The following is a 15,380-nucleotide window of genomic DNA, read 5'->3' on the forward strand; positions in this document are numbered from 1 at the left end:
GGATATGCCTCTGCAAGCAGGCGCATGTCTTGCTCCACGTGTTTATATTTCATGATGGCGTCCAAATTGTCTGTGTTACGAAACTTGGCCCTAAGGAGAAATCTTCGTATTTTTTGCCATCAGGTGAGTGCATCATTTATGTTAATTGAATTTCTATTATCATTCCTTCTACAATAAATTTTTCTAAATCCAGAACCGACCAATTGTCAAAGGAAAACGCCCGATCTGTTCATGTGTGACGATTGGAAATTCAAATTTTAGCAAGGTTAGTTCAGTGATCTTCAACAAATTTCTGCAGATGATCTTACTTTTCTTGCCTCAATTTAAGGGATTACTCACATAATGATTTTTTAATTTACAGGAGTTTGGAAAACAACCGCGTGGTTTACGATTTCTACGAACAACGTCAGGTACGTGATGGGTACATCAAATTAGGTGTTAGTTATTCTATTTGTTGAATTTTTCAGAGATCTTGTGAAAGATTAGGACGATTCACACTGATTTACTGCCTCTCTGAAGTAATTGATGATCGTTATGAAGCGAACCTTCAATTGGAAAAGTACACTGAATAATTTACGAAAACTTCCGATGATGGGCGTTATGGGGGTGTGTCAGGGGTGTGACAGATGTGATGGTATTGATTTTAAAAGTATTCTTTAAATTAGCTACTAGTTTTTTTATGCCATTCAAACAATACAGTCTACCATTCAAATTGTTCTTTAGTAAAAAAAAAAAAAAAAATTTAATCAGGTGTGAATGGAGAAGTCCTTCCTTTTAAATTATCTGACATTGGGGAAGGAATTGCAGAGGTTACAATCAAAGAGTGGTAAGTTTTATATGATACCTATATCATTATCCCTTTCACTCCCAGTAGGGACCAAGACATACTTTCTCCTTACAATTAAATAAATATAACATCACACACACAAGTAATGAGAATGTAGAAGGATATCAATCAGTCAATTATCATTTAATAATGATATATATTAACTTAAATAATGCAGATATCAATATTATTTGACCTAATACTGAATTATCAGAACTAAAATTACAAGCAATGTATAGCAGCCAGTGAGAAGAATCACAAATAAAAGAGATCTTGGAGATGAAAGAGTTAAAAGAAATTAATTTTGTCATTTTTCTATTAGGTATGTGAAGCCAGGTGATCATGTGAATCAGTTTGACAGTATTTGTGAAGTACAGAGTGACAAGGTTAGACTACATAACATTTATAATCATTTCTGGTGATTTTCCCTTAAATTATCAAAAATAAAATCTAATCCTCTTCATCATTTGCAGGCATCAGTAACAATAACAAGCCGATTTGATGGTACAATCAGGAAACTGTATTATGATGTAGATGATATTGCAAGAGTTGGACAACCCTTAGTGGACATAGAAGCAGAAGCTAATATTGAATCCAGTGAGTTTTTATTGCAAATCATATGCATTTTATCCTAAAATCTTATGATAATCTATAGCCAACTAAATGAAAAATGAATATTTTTTCAGTCAATTTTGAGAGTATTGATATTTGGGTAGGGAGAAGAAATAATCGTGCAGAGAACAATAATATAATGGACAATATATTTCCATACTAGTTAATAGGTGCATTCTTGTTGGCAAATTGGTGAGTCCAGATGAAAGTAAGTAACTGCTAGAGACTCTTTTTTTTTTTCAACTATTAATAACCATGGATTAGTAAAGTGCTTTCCATAAAGCTTTAGATTAAATCCTTATCTTAACTGTGATATTTGGTATTTTAAGATGTTGATGCTGGTCCAAGCCCTGCTGAAGATGTCATGGCTGCCCAACAGAAGCCTAAACCAACGCATGCTATAGAACAACCACTTCCACCTCCACCCCTCTCCCCTCAGTCTTCACCACCTCAGTCAAAAGCTTCACCAGCCCCTCCCCCTCAGATTACCACAAAGCAGACTAACAGTGATGGGAAAGTGTTAACAACACCAGCTGTACGCAAAATGGCAATAGACTATAATGTAAGAAGAAGTAAATAGATTTCAAGTAGTCCTTAAAAAGTTTTGTCAACTTCTTTTTAACATACTTTTCCTCAGCTAGTTTTAAGAATTAACTGGGTAGTAAGTGAGGTGAGCACGTGCTTTTCAAGACCTGAATTGAAATTTTCGCAAAAAATTTTGTTTTCCAGATTGAACTGGGTGACATCCCAGGAACTGGTAGGGATGGCAGAATCCTTAAAGAAGATGTGTTGAATTACATTGAGAGAATGAAGGCTAAACCCACTGAAGGTGAGTTTTTGGATAGAAGATTTATTTTTTTGGAACAAATTGTTTGTCTGAGCACTCTTTCCAATGTCTTCACAGCCCCTGCCCCCACAGTAGAGGTTGCTGCCCCAACCACCCCACCCTCAACTCAAATTGCAAGACCAGAGGTGGTGCTTGAAGACAGAACAGAAGCTATCAAAGGAATCAGGAGAGCAATGGCTAAGGCTATGACAGCATCACTTACAATTCCACATTTTGGATACAAGGATGAAGTAATTCTAAATGAGCTTGTGAGGTAACAAATGATTTTACTTGTCCAAGGTCTGTGTATATCTTCTTTCCTTTTCTGTTAAATTTCGAACTACCTGTCCCTTTACACTGTCAAATACATATGGAGGTAAGTGAGAAATATATTCGGCTATTGGTTCTCTTATTATATTTTTGTCCAGGGTAAGAAATCACAGTAAAGAATCATTTCAGGCCAGAGGGATGAAGTTATCCTTTATGCCAATGTTTATGAAGGCAACTTCTATGGCTCTGCTCCACTTCCCAATACTAAACAGCTCAGTGGATCCTGCATGTGAGAATATCACTTTTAAGGTATTTAATAATTCCTCCTAAGAGTAAGAAATGATCTATGGTTGCCTGATAATTAAAATATCATAATTGAAAGTGTACATCATAAACAGTACCTCCAAGAACCTCAAACCATTTAATGTAATAATCCTAATTTAGCAGACTACTCAGGGCAGATCACATGCACTATTTTAACCCTCTAAATTCCCAGAAGTGATTGACATGTAACTTCTCCCTATAATATCCATAATTTATCTAGAAAACAGGAAATGAGAATACTTAAACTTATCAGGTAGAAGTTGCTATCTTGATCCAATACAAAATTCTCATAACTAATTTATGAGGAAATGTGTAGCAGCTAAAGGAGAGAATTCACAATCAGAGCTTGGGAGTCGAGGATTAACTGAAATCAAAGGGTGTAGACCATGCGATGATCGATCTTATGATTAACATCTATTCAAAATACAATAATTCCCATAATAATTTTATTCCTCAACAATTTTTTCTCCAACATGTTAATGAATACTACATTTTGATCCCATTTGTCAGGGTTCACACAACATTGGGGTTGCCATGGATACACAACAAGGCTTAGTGGTACCAAATGTGAAAAATGTACAGAACAAGTCAATATTTGATATCACTGTAGAGCTTAACAGACTTCATCAGCTTGGACTGGCTGGTAAACTTACACCAGAAGACTTGATTGGAGGAACATTTACCCTCTCAAACATTGGATCAGTAAGCTTCATCTTTGAATAGTTACAAGTTCAATTTAATTTTAAATTAGTTATTTTCACATTGACTGTAATTTTTGAAGTGGCGAGCATTGAGGGCTTCTAAACACCAAAATTCTGCCAAGGTTTAGACCTGTTGGACAACACATCACAGTTGAGGTCATGATTGCAAAAATTTGCTTCAAGTGACATGGACAATTTTGCACAAATTCAAACTGATTTAATTTGTGCAATGGTCACCCAAACCCAACACAGCAAATAGTTTGTTGTGAAGATCTGAGTCTGTGGCTCATCGCTTAGTGGAGCCAAGCCTTTGTAAGAAATTGAAATATGAACCTTTGCATCTTTGGTTACATGATCCAATTGTCTATGATGTCTTTGCCAGATTGGAGGAACATATGCAAAACCAGTGATTATGCCTCCTGAGGTTGCCATTGGTGCTATTGGAAGAATACAGGTTAGCATACTCATTTAACTTTTTAAATTTTCAGGAGATAACAAGTCTGGGTTCAATATCATGGACATATTGTTACAAGGAGGTAGCTTGTCTGAAGGCTGTCTAAGCAACATCTGACCTCTCCCTTGCCTTTTTCAAGAAAAAGTAATCATGATAATCAAAACAACTTATGTGCTCCAAAACAATGCTTTCATTAGGAAATGTATTGGAGAATAGTGTAAAGTAAAAGTAGAATATTCTCCACATCTGAAAAAGAGCTAGCTCAGGGTATGGAAATTTAGTAAGAGAATTCTGCATACTAGCTAAAGAGTTCTTTTATCCCTTAATGGTCAATGAACACCCTGCAAATTGTCAGTGAAACACAAGTTAAGGACTCCTCTTTTTTCCCCTACTGTTTACTCACATGGTTATTTGTAACAATTTTTATAGGAAGTCCCCAAGTTTGATAAGGATGACAATATTTACAGAGCGTATATAGTCAATGTAAGCTGGTCAGCTGATCACAGAGTCATAGAAGGTGCTACAATGGCTAGGTTTTCAAACCTATGGAAATCTTATCTAGAAAACCCTGCTTCTATGATGATGGACTTAAGATAATAATTCTCTTGTGCACCAATTAGCCTTATTAATTTGCCTGTAAGGATTGTCAAATTGTTGTAAGGGCTCAATACTACGTTTCATGCAAAAACAGTTTTACAGGTACATGCCTGTACAGTTATTACATGGAGAAAAATTAGATCAAGAAATTCCACAAGCAAAGCATTTCAAGACTAATATTGATAACAGGTTAAGGTTAGTGTTGCTTAGGAGATGCATAGGTGTGCAGTTGTACAGATACTGACATTGATCCAATGAATAATACCTTCACCTTATGTGGCTTGTATATACTAGAAAGAGCTATTTTACCAATGGGTAATGTTTTACCCTTGATACAAAATAGGGTTCAATAAGTGAAAAAATGCTAGTGTTATTTATTTTTAATTCTTGAAAAAAATACATTAACTTTACATTTAGTTGGGGTTTACAACACTGTAACTTGAAGCAACTAGGGAAAATAATAATACATAAGGCTATATTTTCATACAAGTTTCATATTTAACCTTTAAAAAGGATTTGTTCAGTCTAGGTCTGGTTTTCATCTTTCAAATGATGTTCAGAAAATGAGCTTTGTGAGGATTATCTATCAAGATCATGGACTATCTTTGACAGTATCTTAATATTAAAACTTACTGTAAACTCAGTTACTTTCATATAAAACCATGGGTAAAAGCAATTAGGTATTCAAGTATTTTGTTATGTGTTTCATAATCTAATTATAAATCTCATGCGGCACTATTAACACTAAACTACTAAAACAGCTGCCCAAGTATATAGTGTGTACAAAGTGCAGAATAAAATAGCAAGAACAAGCTCTTGGAGTTCTTACAATTTCTTTCTAAAAAGTTTTCATAACAGAGTTAAATTAAAAATACAGTCATGTAAGAATTTGTTTCCTTCCAATATAATCAACCCCTACATTGTGAGAACATCTTCCCCCTAACTACACCAAACATCAGTGGTATAGTTCTTGTACTAATAAGCTGAACCTTTGAACAGACAGAGAAGAGAGTTGAATTACATAAAAACAAATTGTTGATGTTTTAAAAAAAAAAGTGTTACCTTGTCCTTGCAAAACCATGCATATGACTATGGTTTTGGTTTTACACTTTGACAGTTGAACAAGTGAAAAAGAACTTTTAACTCAAATTATAGCAATATTGTTAATATTTGAATACCAGTAAAGAACTGAAGCACTTTCAAAACTTGTGATAATAGTTGATACAGAAGGCTTAAACATCCACCCTTGCTCATGGATCTTTCCCACATTTCAGTTTCAAGCATCATAATCTATTCACAAGAACATTAGGGTTGAATAGTCTTGAAGAGCATCACTCAGACTCTGAGGTTGCCTTGTGTCTTTTTCTGCTCTTTTTCCTTCTGCTTTTTTTCTTTTCTTTGTGTTTGTGGCTCTTTCTGTGTTTACTCCTTGGCTGTTCTTTCCTGAAAATAATACTTGCAGCTGTATAATTACATGTAAGTAAATCAACTCTTGAGCAGCATTTTTCAGTAGTGATGTAGTGATCAGGCATTCCTTATTTTTTGTGGCAACAACAGGGATCAACAGCTGAGAGACAGAAAACCTGAATGCTTTCCCTTTTTTCCTTTAGTCTACAAAGAATAGCATCAGTCTGCTTTCTCATTTCAAATTATTAGTGCAAATATACCTGCCCTCAAATAAAGTTCTTTTTTTAATTCCATGAAATTCTGTGACTTATCAAAAGATGGTTGCATAAAAGCATAAAATATACATGAAGGAACACAAGTGCTCTTGCCATGCAGACTAAGTAGAACAGAAGAAGCACCTGAAGTTATTAGTCATTCATTCTGACAAAGGGCTAACACTTCAAACCTCAGCAATAGAGGCCCTTTACAATGGCCAATCTACATTTATTTATTGACTGAGTTAATAAAATCAAATTATCTTGCAAATACTCCCCCACTGATGCAGCACCACAGATTCTTTAGAAACTTACCCTCTTTATACCTTGAATTTAGTTTGGTAAACCAGCAAGATTCATTCAAAGTAAAATAATGATCCATTTAGCCTCATTTTGCATTATGAGCCTGATAATTTTGTGTCCTACTCACTTCTGATGTTTTCTGATCTTTTTTCTTTTTCTTTTATGACTATCAGAATCATCATCACCTACGACATGTAAGGATAAGCATGAAAATATATATTTTTTATTGGTAACAATACAAATTATTCCCAATAAAAACAAAAACTACCAATGAATATCTTAACCCTTTGACACCTGAGAGAGCCTGGCATCTAATTTCACCAAACAATATCACTCCTACAAGTTCACAAGAATAGAAGGGAATGATTATCAATTAAAAAAGATATTGATTGTTGAACAAATCCTCCTTGCCATAACCTTAACCCTTTAACTCCCAAGATCTGATTGATAATAATTCTCCCTTCTGGCTTCTACACATTTCTTTGTAACTTAGTTGTGAGAATTTGGTGTCAGATCAAGATCATAACTTCTACCTGATAAGTTTAAGTATTCTCATAACCTGTTTATTAGATAATGTATGGATATTATTGGGAGAAAGTACGTGTTAATCACTCTTAGGAGTTAAAGGGTTAAGAGATGAACAGAAAACAGTATACATGGGTGTAAAGGATTAAAGGAGTAATTTTCATATCATATATAAATTGTACTTTAGAAAATAATATCAAATAAATAATGAACAATTTAAAAGTTTGTAGATTGTAGTCACAAAATAATAAGAGACTTCAAATTTGACTGAGTTTCCTTACTTTTGTCAGTTTCATCAGTTGTTACTGAATGACTCCTCTTGGCTCTGCATTGAGAAATAATTCATAAAATAGGTTTTGGTTAGTCATCACAGTTAATAACACTTTCAAAAGAGAAATGTAATTGTTTGTCTCATGATGTGGTCACTTTGGAGGTGCATCAGGAGACATTCCCACTGTATACTGCTAATCTTCCGCAAATATCATTAAAATCTTGCAATTAAAACAAGGATACCAGTAGTACTTAAATTACAAGACCATGCTAGTTTAACACACAGCTACACATACCTCTTTAGAGCAGGTGGCGAGTATGAGGCAGCCCTCTGACGTGGAACATCTCTCTGTTTCAAGGCCCTCTCTAGAGACTGGGATCTTAAAATAACAGGAAATAGAAATATTTGTGTGGAAAAGACATCATCATTAAAAAAGTTTGCTGCATCTAACCTTTCTTTCACTGTTTTTCTCCTCTGAGACTTTTTTCTTTTTGAATCTGAATCAGATGAAGTAGGAGTTGTTGTAGAGCTGACGCTGATTTCTTTATCGCTATCCTCTTCTTCACTGGATGTACTACTGACATCAACCACTACATCCTTCTTTGGATCAACGCGTACAAAGTTGCGACACTGAAAAGTTAGGTGACCACCTGTTAAAACATAACCAACAATTAATCCTTTACACTCTAAAATCAGTATACAAATTCTCAATACTATTCTCTACACATTTCCTAAGGTGCTGACAAGGAGCATTTTTTAAACAATCAAGAGCTTTTTTAGTTGGTAACCGTATTTGATTTAAAGGTGAAACTTGAAAAGCGCATGACACAAAGTCATTAAATGTGCTCTAAATGTGCCGAGGTGAATGATCATTGCACGTAACGCGAAAGTCCTCTGGTTCAACTACGCATGTTTTGTGGTAAAACTTAACTAACTTTAAAATTTTTTGAATCAGATATTTATTTGTGTACGAGTCACGTCACATTGAAGCTCTGAGATTTCAAACTTACTGTAGCCACATTTCTTGCATCCTGTTCTTTGACTTTCATTGTTTTGGTTTGTCAGTCGTCCAATTAAATCTGGAGATGGAAGTAAAGAATACCTGTTGATTTTAGTGTACTTTATATAGTCACAGAAGCAAAGAACAGCAAGGTGTAAAACTTGCAACACATGCTTTCCGTATTTTTAGGTTCACCAACCTTTTATGTCTGAGGAACTCATTTTAAATCCAATTAAGACTATTTGTGGTAGCTAGATGTGCATTTTACCTTTGAAAACCTGGTTAATCTTATTCGCTCACGAACGAAGTTCAAATGTTTCAAAACGCCGCCATGTTGATTGAACGGCATACACTGGGGCTCAGTTGGACCAAGGTTCCTCACGACCAACTCGGATAAACATGGCGGTTTAGAGATCCTATTGTCTTTTTATGTTTACGCTGTATTTTGCCCCATCAAGTTGATTGGAAAACCTTTGATCCGATGTCTCATCGAAAGGCAACTAAACGTAGAAGAGAATTAGCTGGAGATGATGACTTCTCCCCGTCTTTCTTCCCGCAAAAGAAGCGATCTAAATCGCAAGAACAAAATACTCAAACGAACGAAAGGCTACAGGATAATCTGTCGATGGAAGAAACTGAAACTGGTGTTAGAAGGTCATCAAGGACTCCTAAACCAAAAGTATTTGACGATGAAGAGACTGCAGTTATTAGTCGAAGTCCTGACGTAACTTTAAGTCCAAAACCAAGTGACTTTGAAATAACTCAATCAGTAGCCAGTCAGCCTTCCAATAAATCCAAATTAACTTCGCCCACAGACGACGCTCCGATCGCCAAGAAACCTAAAAAAATAAGTTCTTCAGCCACTTTTGACGAGGGCCATAAAAGAGAAACGAGACGAAGCTATCAAAGTTATCTGAAAGAAATCGAAACAGATACGGAAGTTTTCAAGGATGCTATTGTTAAGGTGGTTGAGGATCGAACACCAAAGCTCACTGAAAATATTCAGAAGGATAAAAAAGAAACAGGATCTTCAAAGACACGGATTAAGAAAGAAACACAAGCAGATTTTTCTCCAAAAGTCAGGACATCTTCTAGAACCCCAGTTCCTAAAAGGATCTTCTCTCTGCTTGAAGAGGGAGAGAAGGAGGAGAAGAAACCAGAGGTATCTGTGATCCCAGAGGATACAATTGAGCCAGTACATATACCATCAACGTCTCCTAAAATGAGGGTCTCCTCAAGGGCTCATCTACCAAAGAAGAACTTTTATTTATTGGAGAAGGATGATGTTAGGGAAACAAAACAAGATGTGATAGAGAATAGCAGAACAAGAACTCCAAAAGTTCAAGGTAGCAAGAAAAGTAAATCCAAAGAGGGAAGAAATGATCAGGAACTGTTAAGGAACACACCAGAAAATTCCGATGAACCATCTCCAAAAATCAGAATTTCTTCACGAGGTCACATGCCTAAAAGAACTTTCTCACTTCTTGAAGGTGACAAGGATGACAAGAATATAGAAGAAAATAGAAATCAGTTGCCAAATACACTCAGGGATGACAATGGTATGTCACAGACTCTTACTGAGTTCCAAATTACAACTGTAGACCTAAAGGAACCAAAGAGGCGAAGGAGTTCCAGCAATCAACAATTAAATAAACCAAAATCATCTCCTAAGGAAGAGGTAAACTTGTTTCCAGACCGTGAAAGTGAAGTGTCACTTAGCACAGCAGACAAATTAGATGTGTCTAAAGGCATCAGTGTGAGTATTCAAGAATCTGGTGAAGTGTATATGGGAAGAAAGAAGTCAGAATATTCTAAAGATGATCAGGATAGAGGAAAGATGAATAAACGAAAGGGTAAACCTGTGAAAAAGAAGATTATGCAATCAGAAGAAGTTCAGATGGCAACATTAACAGCATTCAAAGTGAGAGCTGAATCTGACCATTGTACTGGTGAAGAAACATCATCGACTCCAAAGCCAGCCAAACCTAAAAGCACACCTAAAGTTAAACAAGCTGATAAATCGTCAACAAAGAAAGGCAGTAGTGTTGGAAAAGGAGTCATGAAGGAGGATGGTGTAGAAAACAAACTAGGATTTTCACAGAGTGATATTGTTACCAGTGATGATAATTCAGCAAGTGATTTAAATGCTGGTGCATCAAATGTGAAAAGAAAGGGAAAGATCATGAAAAGTAGTAAACAGAAGGCTAGCAAACACAAGGATACGGTGTCTGAGGAGCTAGAGAAAGTTCAAAGTAATCATGACAGTGAAGATAAAGGACATGAACATATCATCCTAAAATTACAGCTTCCTCAATCAGAGGATGGAACAAAACATAAGAAACATCATCATCATCATCACCATCATCATAAGCACAAACAAGCATCTAGAAATCACAAAGATGGATCACCAAAAACATCACATCACAAGAAACCTGCTGCTAAATTACATCCTGATGGCAGTCAAACAGTCCCAGCCTCAGAGAAAAACAAGAAAAAGATTTCAATCAAATTCAAAGGCCTTTCCAATAGTAATGTAGAAATGGTGAGCAATGCCTTAGAACAAAGCAGCAATACAGTGAATTTACCTGAGCAATCAAAGGAAGGCAATAAAAAGAAAAAGAAACAAAAATTTCCAAGTTCCCAGAATGAAAAGCATCTAGCATCACCATCACAAACTGAAAGTGAACATGTTAAGTTAGTCATAAAGAAAGAGAAGATTCCCACCAGTAGTAAGTCTGATGAAGTGAAGAAAAAGAAGAACACTAAACCAACAACACTGGCAGTAGACCATCAGAAAAAGAAAGGCTCTTCTAAAACAGAGAGTAAGAAAGAAACATCAGCTTCAACTTCAGCCAAAAGAATCAAGTCACCACAGGTAGGTTCATCTCATTAAGCTTATCATGTATGCTACACATGTATGTGCATTTTATAATGTATACTATGTGTATCAATCAATATCTTTGTGGAGTGGTTTGAACCTAAGGAGGAGGGGTTACATTTGAGTATGTTGTCTGATCTTTTGGGTAGTCTTGTCGGTAGTGATGACTGATGTTTGACAACCTGAGTGGAAGTCATCATCTGACTCTGATGATGACTTTAGTCACTAACAACAACAGTCCTTCTCAGGACCATCCTCAATCAGATAATCAGACTACATGGTCAAATCAGTATCATGATAAGAAGTCTTAAGTTTTATTGTAGAACTGGCTCTGCAAGCAAGCAAGATGGGCACATGCTGTTTGCTCGGGGTAACCTCCTTTTGTTATCTCTGAAAAAAGGATATTGACTTTGTTCTAGTATATATAAATGCAAAACTGTTCTATATCCAGCTCTTTTGATTTACAGTAACACTTTATGTTACTTTATGTTTTATGACTCAGAATGTTATATGTACTGTTATTTAATCATAAATTATCTTCATTTCTCTTTAGAAGCCCAAGGTAGTGACATCCTACCTGCTCTTCTGCAAGCAACAGCGGAAGCGAATTGCAGAGGAAAATCCTGGATTAGGTACAGTCATACTCTTTACAGCACCATATAGCTTTTTCAGAAGATTAGGGGTGTATAGTGATATCAAATTCCAGTGTAGAAGTTGTGTTTGCACATGTTTTGCACTTGAAGCCACTTCATATAAAATAAGTTTTATGGTTTTTGCACACTATTGAGAAGGACTTTCCACTTCCTGTTACTCAGAGTTCACAGAAATCAGCAAGAAAGTTGGCATTGCATGGAACAACCTCAAGGATGATGAGAAGGAGGTAAAAAATTTCAAGTTGTAGGTAATGTTGATTCTGTATTTCACATGACTGTGTGTATCATTATCCTCAGGAGATTAAATTAATAGATGCAAAGTGAAGTTCTCTTTTACACAATTCCAGAGAAAGTGAAAGGTGGCTTTGAAGTCAACATGGGTTGTGTCCTCGTGTACCAGTACACAAAGGAACGAAGCATTAACGAACTGCGTCACAACTCCATGTATGGATATGAAAACAATAGGAATTCCCCCGTGTACTGGTACACCAGAACAGCCCCTCAACATGTACTAGTACAGTGCACCAGCCCAGGATCTTATATTACATGTAATTTCAGTCTTATATACTTTTTCTTTCAATGCCCATCTGCAATTCCTTGTAGTGTTGGCGGAAAAAGGCAGAAGAAGTCAAGAAATCTCTCGGACTCAACAGCCCAAACCCTGTGTCTGTGCCCAAAGAAGGACAAGCTGAACCCATTGATTTGGCAGCCCATTTGCAGCTCTTGGGGGAGTCCTTGTGTACGGTTGGAGCCTGTCTACGAGTACAGGTAACCAGAAATTGTTGTCCTGTCTTCTTACACCAGCAGGTAGTTGTGGACTTCTGTGAAAAAGTTGGGAAGAATAAAGATGAAACTATATAAATGAAACTTATAAAGATTGTATGCTTGTGATAACAATTAGGTATTATCTGTCTGTTAATTCCTTTTTTCCTTCCAAAGGACCCAGGTGAAGTTCATGGCAGCTTGTCTGTGCTATTAGACTCAGCCCTCTGTGCCATATCCCCTTTATTGTTCCTAACATCACAAATACCTGAAATGGATGGCTGCTCCAAAAAAACCCAGGTATTGTTAAAAGGATTATCAGGAGTTTTGAAATATTTCTCCCCACACATCTGTACACTAATTTTCATGGGGTTTTTTATGACCAGCTACAAATAAACTGTGAGGTTGTTGGTTGAGAACATAAACTTTTTTAATCATAGGAATGAAATGGTTAACCTCAGCTTTTTTTTCATTCACACAACACTTGCAACATTGTCAATCCTTTGACAATTTCACCTTACATTATTACCTTGAATCACACTTTAATATCACAAGAATAAAGGAAATGACCTCTAATTAAGAAGACCTTGATTATTAAACAAATTCTCCTTGTCAGCACCTTAAGAAATGTATGGAGAACAGTACGGAGAATATTCATACTGATGTCAGGTTGTAAAGGGTCAATCTCAATAGTATGCAGGACTCTTGTCACATATAAAGTAAGATCCAGCTTACTGTTAAGTTCTCTGTAGTGCAATGGTAGATTAATGGGGCTGGAAATCTGAAGGTCTGGGGCTTAATTCCTCTTAGGAACTCAAATTTGCTTGTTCGTCCCCTGCTCGTGACAAAACAAAAACCTCTTTACTTGTCATTTTTTTTGCATCTTGCTCTGATCTTATCATGAAAAAAAACTGGTAACCCTGCAAAAGTTAATGTTATTTGGAAATCAAAACTTAAATATTTTACTTTTATTTTAACAGACTGAGGTGCTGGACAATCTTGCTTATGTAATGCCTGGACTGGGATGAAACAAAATCATCAAATATGCAGCATCATGTCAAGAACCATTGTAACAGTAGTAGATTGCACTGGAAGTGTGGGAGTATGGATTGAAATTGACACAGCTTAAATGCAAAGATGTGACCAGCAGCATTTTGCTTTCATTTTATATAAAAGTTATTTGTCAGCCATGGTTGGTTCACAGTGGGAGAAACTGGGCCAAAGGTCCTGATTTCAATACAAAAGGCTCAGTTTTTTCCAGTTATCTTTTTTAGTTTTGTTCTGCCCCTAGGACCATTTTGATTGCACAATTCTGTGAATTCATCCCACACAGCAAAAAAAAAAAATATATATATATATGATTAAGAGATCTTTAAATTTAAAGTTGAATATGACTGTTAGTGCAAGATCTTATGAGTAAATTTTCAGCTTGTTAGAAAACTTTCCATGATAGCCAAGTATTGCAGACAGTATATGACAATCTTTTGTAAATATAATTTTTATTGGTGCATTTGTTCAAAAAGCAACAACTCCCTATAAGATCAAAAGCTGCATGAAGATAGCACCTAATGAACATATTTTAAAACATATTTTAGTTGATATTTTTCACTTCTTTACAGTCAATATGGAGTAAAATTTCCAGTTAGCTACTGACTTTGTTTAGCAAAGCAAAAAGTGTAGATGGGAGGACAAATTTAGGTTTCCACTTTCCCATAACTTACTTGTAGGATTCTAAGTTACTAAAGAAGTTTTTTTCTTCAACCCACTGACACACTGTCATGTAGTAATACTATACATTATTAACTCATTACATATTTATCACACACAGTTGTACTTTGTTATTATATTTCTCTGCCAGGGAAGTAACCTTTTCTTGTTCCACTGCCTACTTGGTTATTAGTCCCACACAATTCTTGATATTGAATCACTATCCAATAGGAAAAATGTGCATTTCATTCAGATTTTCTTGATTCTGGCTTCAAATGTCCAGTGTGAAATTTACTTTAATGAGTATCTGTGCCCAGAAACACAAGTAGAGGGCAAACTTTTCTGGGTTTTGAAGAAATTAATTCCTCTAAAGAAGTTAATAGCTCTCTTTTGACTGATACTATAACAGATTCTTAGAATTGATACGAAGAGAAATGCTTGACTTGACTCAAATTTTTTCTTTCAATTTCAGTTTCTTGAGAATGCTTTCTCACTAAAATTCACCAGTGTGCACCTTGAAAGGGATGCTTGTGGGTGAAATTGGGTTTGCAGAGGTAAATGTGCATAAGGCCTTCTTGCCGGGATTTTTGGCTATTTTTTCAACCATGACCAACTGGTTCCAATCACTCTATTGTATTTTGAAAGAGAGAGTACAGCACTTTCACCTCCCTGAAGGAATCACTGAAATATTCCTTTATCAGAACCCCATTTCCTGCTTCAATGCAGGGACTGAGTGAAATTTACGCAGTGGTATTTATTTTAAAAAGCTTAGACCAAAAAAAAACACCACTCAATGGAAATTACATTTTGGCACATTAAAGGGGAAGGGGAAATATTGTGATGAAAATACTGAGCTACAATCTACTTTTATGCTTGGCAAGACTCACAAATCTCACACGATGCTTTCAAAAAAAAAAAATTGATTCCGAGCACAAGCCACTGAAAAAAGAGGATTACTACTGTGGTCTACACTTAAGAGTAATATTAATTAGAAAGTCTTATGAACGGTT

General features: G+C 35.8%; 3 protein-coding genes across 4 annotated transcripts; 2 read left to right on the forward strand and 1 right to left on the reverse strand.

Moving 5' to 3' along the window:
* The first annotated feature begins 43 nt into the window (after positions 1 to 43).
* On the forward strand, positions 44 to 4,849 carry LOC131783376 (lipoamide acyltransferase component of branched-chain alpha-keto acid dehydrogenase complex, mitochondrial-like). Of its 2 annotated transcripts, XM_059100112.2 has the most exons (13): positions 44 to 123; positions 194 to 265; positions 362 to 410; positions 751 to 826; positions 1,149 to 1,212; positions 1,300 to 1,423; positions 1,768 to 2,000; positions 2,168 to 2,267; positions 2,343 to 2,538; positions 2,693 to 2,843; positions 3,369 to 3,560; positions 3,942 to 4,013; positions 4,443 to 4,849. In XM_059100112.2, the coding sequence occupies exons 1-13, from the start codon at positions 52 to 54 to the stop codon at positions 4,608 to 4,610; spliced, it is 1,569 nt and encodes a 522-aa protein (XP_058956095.2). In that variant the 5' UTR covers positions 44 to 51; the 3' UTR covers positions 4,611 to 4,849. The 2 variants fall into 2 exon arrangements, with proteins under 2 accessions (XP_058956095.2, XP_058956094.2); XM_059100111.2 differs by having other exon boundaries at positions 2,168 to 2,538.
* An 871-nt stretch (positions 4,850 to 5,720) lies between these two features.
* LOC131783377 (protein SREK1IP1-like) lies at positions 5,721 to 8,710 on the reverse strand. Its single transcript, XM_059100113.2, has 7 exons — positions 8,570 to 8,710; positions 8,381 to 8,449; positions 7,822 to 8,020; positions 7,666 to 7,749; positions 7,381 to 7,424; positions 6,702 to 6,759; positions 5,721 to 6,053 (listed from the first exon to the last, which is right to left on the reverse strand). Exons 1-7 carry the CDS (start codon positions 8,589 to 8,591, stop codon positions 5,942 to 5,944), a joined length of 588 nt encoding a protein of 195 aa, XP_058956096.1. The 5' UTR covers positions 8,592 to 8,710; the 3' UTR covers positions 5,721 to 5,941.
* A 48-nt stretch (positions 8,711 to 8,758) lies between these two features.
* On the forward strand, positions 8,759 to 14,750 carry LOC131783436 (HMG box-containing protein 4). Its single transcript, XM_059100191.2, has 6 exons — positions 8,759 to 11,245; positions 11,802 to 11,880; positions 12,064 to 12,128; positions 12,505 to 12,669; positions 12,841 to 12,963; positions 13,644 to 14,750. The coding sequence occupies exons 1-6, from the start codon at positions 8,852 to 8,854 to the stop codon at positions 13,689 to 13,691; spliced, it is 2,874 nt and encodes a 957-aa protein (XP_058956174.2). The 5' UTR covers positions 8,759 to 8,851; the 3' UTR covers positions 13,692 to 14,750.
* The last annotated feature ends 630 nt before the right edge of the window (positions 14,751 to 15,380 follow it).

The sequence above is a fragment of the Pocillopora verrucosa genome, chromosome 12 (assembly GCF_036669915.1).
Source record: "Pocillopora verrucosa isolate sample1 chromosome 12, ASM3666991v2, whole genome shotgun sequence".
Classification (NCBI taxonomy): Eukaryota; Metazoa; Cnidaria; class Anthozoa; order Scleractinia; family Pocilloporidae; genus Pocillopora; species Pocillopora verrucosa.

Excerpts from the sequence above, each read along its gene's own strand:
- LOC131783376 (XM_059100111.2), top strand. The coding sequence starts at position 52 with ATGATGGCGTCCAAATTGTCTGTGTTACGAAACTTGGCCCTAAGGAGA. Across the intron at positions 266-361 it reads GAAATTCAAATTTTAGCAAG|GAGTTTGGAAAACAACCGCG; the intron begins GTTAGTTCAGTG and ends TTTAATTTACAG. Across the intron at positions 2,001-2,167 it reads AAATGGCAATAGACTATAAT|ATTGAACTGGGTGACATCCC; the intron begins GTAAGAAGAAGT and ends TTTGTTTTCCAG.
- LOC131783377 (XM_059100113.2), bottom strand. The coding sequence starts at position 8,591 with ATGAGTTCCTCAGACATAAAAG. Across the intron at positions 7,425-7,665 it reads TCGCCACCTGCTCTAAAGAG|AGCCAAGAGGAGTCATTCAG; the intron begins GTATGTGTAGCT and ends TTCTCAATGCAG. Across the intron at positions 6,760-7,380 it reads AACTGATGAAACTGACAAAA|GTGATGATGATTCTGATAGT; the intron begins GTAAGGAAACTC and ends TACATGTCGTAG.
- LOC131783436 (XM_059100191.2), top strand. The coding sequence starts at position 8,852 with ATGTCTCATCGAAAGGCAACTAAACGTAGAAGAGAATTAGCTGGAGAT. Across the intron at positions 11,881-12,063 it reads AGAGGAAAATCCTGGATTAG|AGTTCACAGAAATCAGCAAG; the intron begins GTACAGTCATAC and ends CCTGTTACTCAG. Across the intron at positions 12,964-13,643 it reads GCTGCTCCAAAAAAACCCAG|ACTGAGGTGCTGGACAATCT; the intron begins GTATTGTTAAAA and ends TTATTTTAACAG.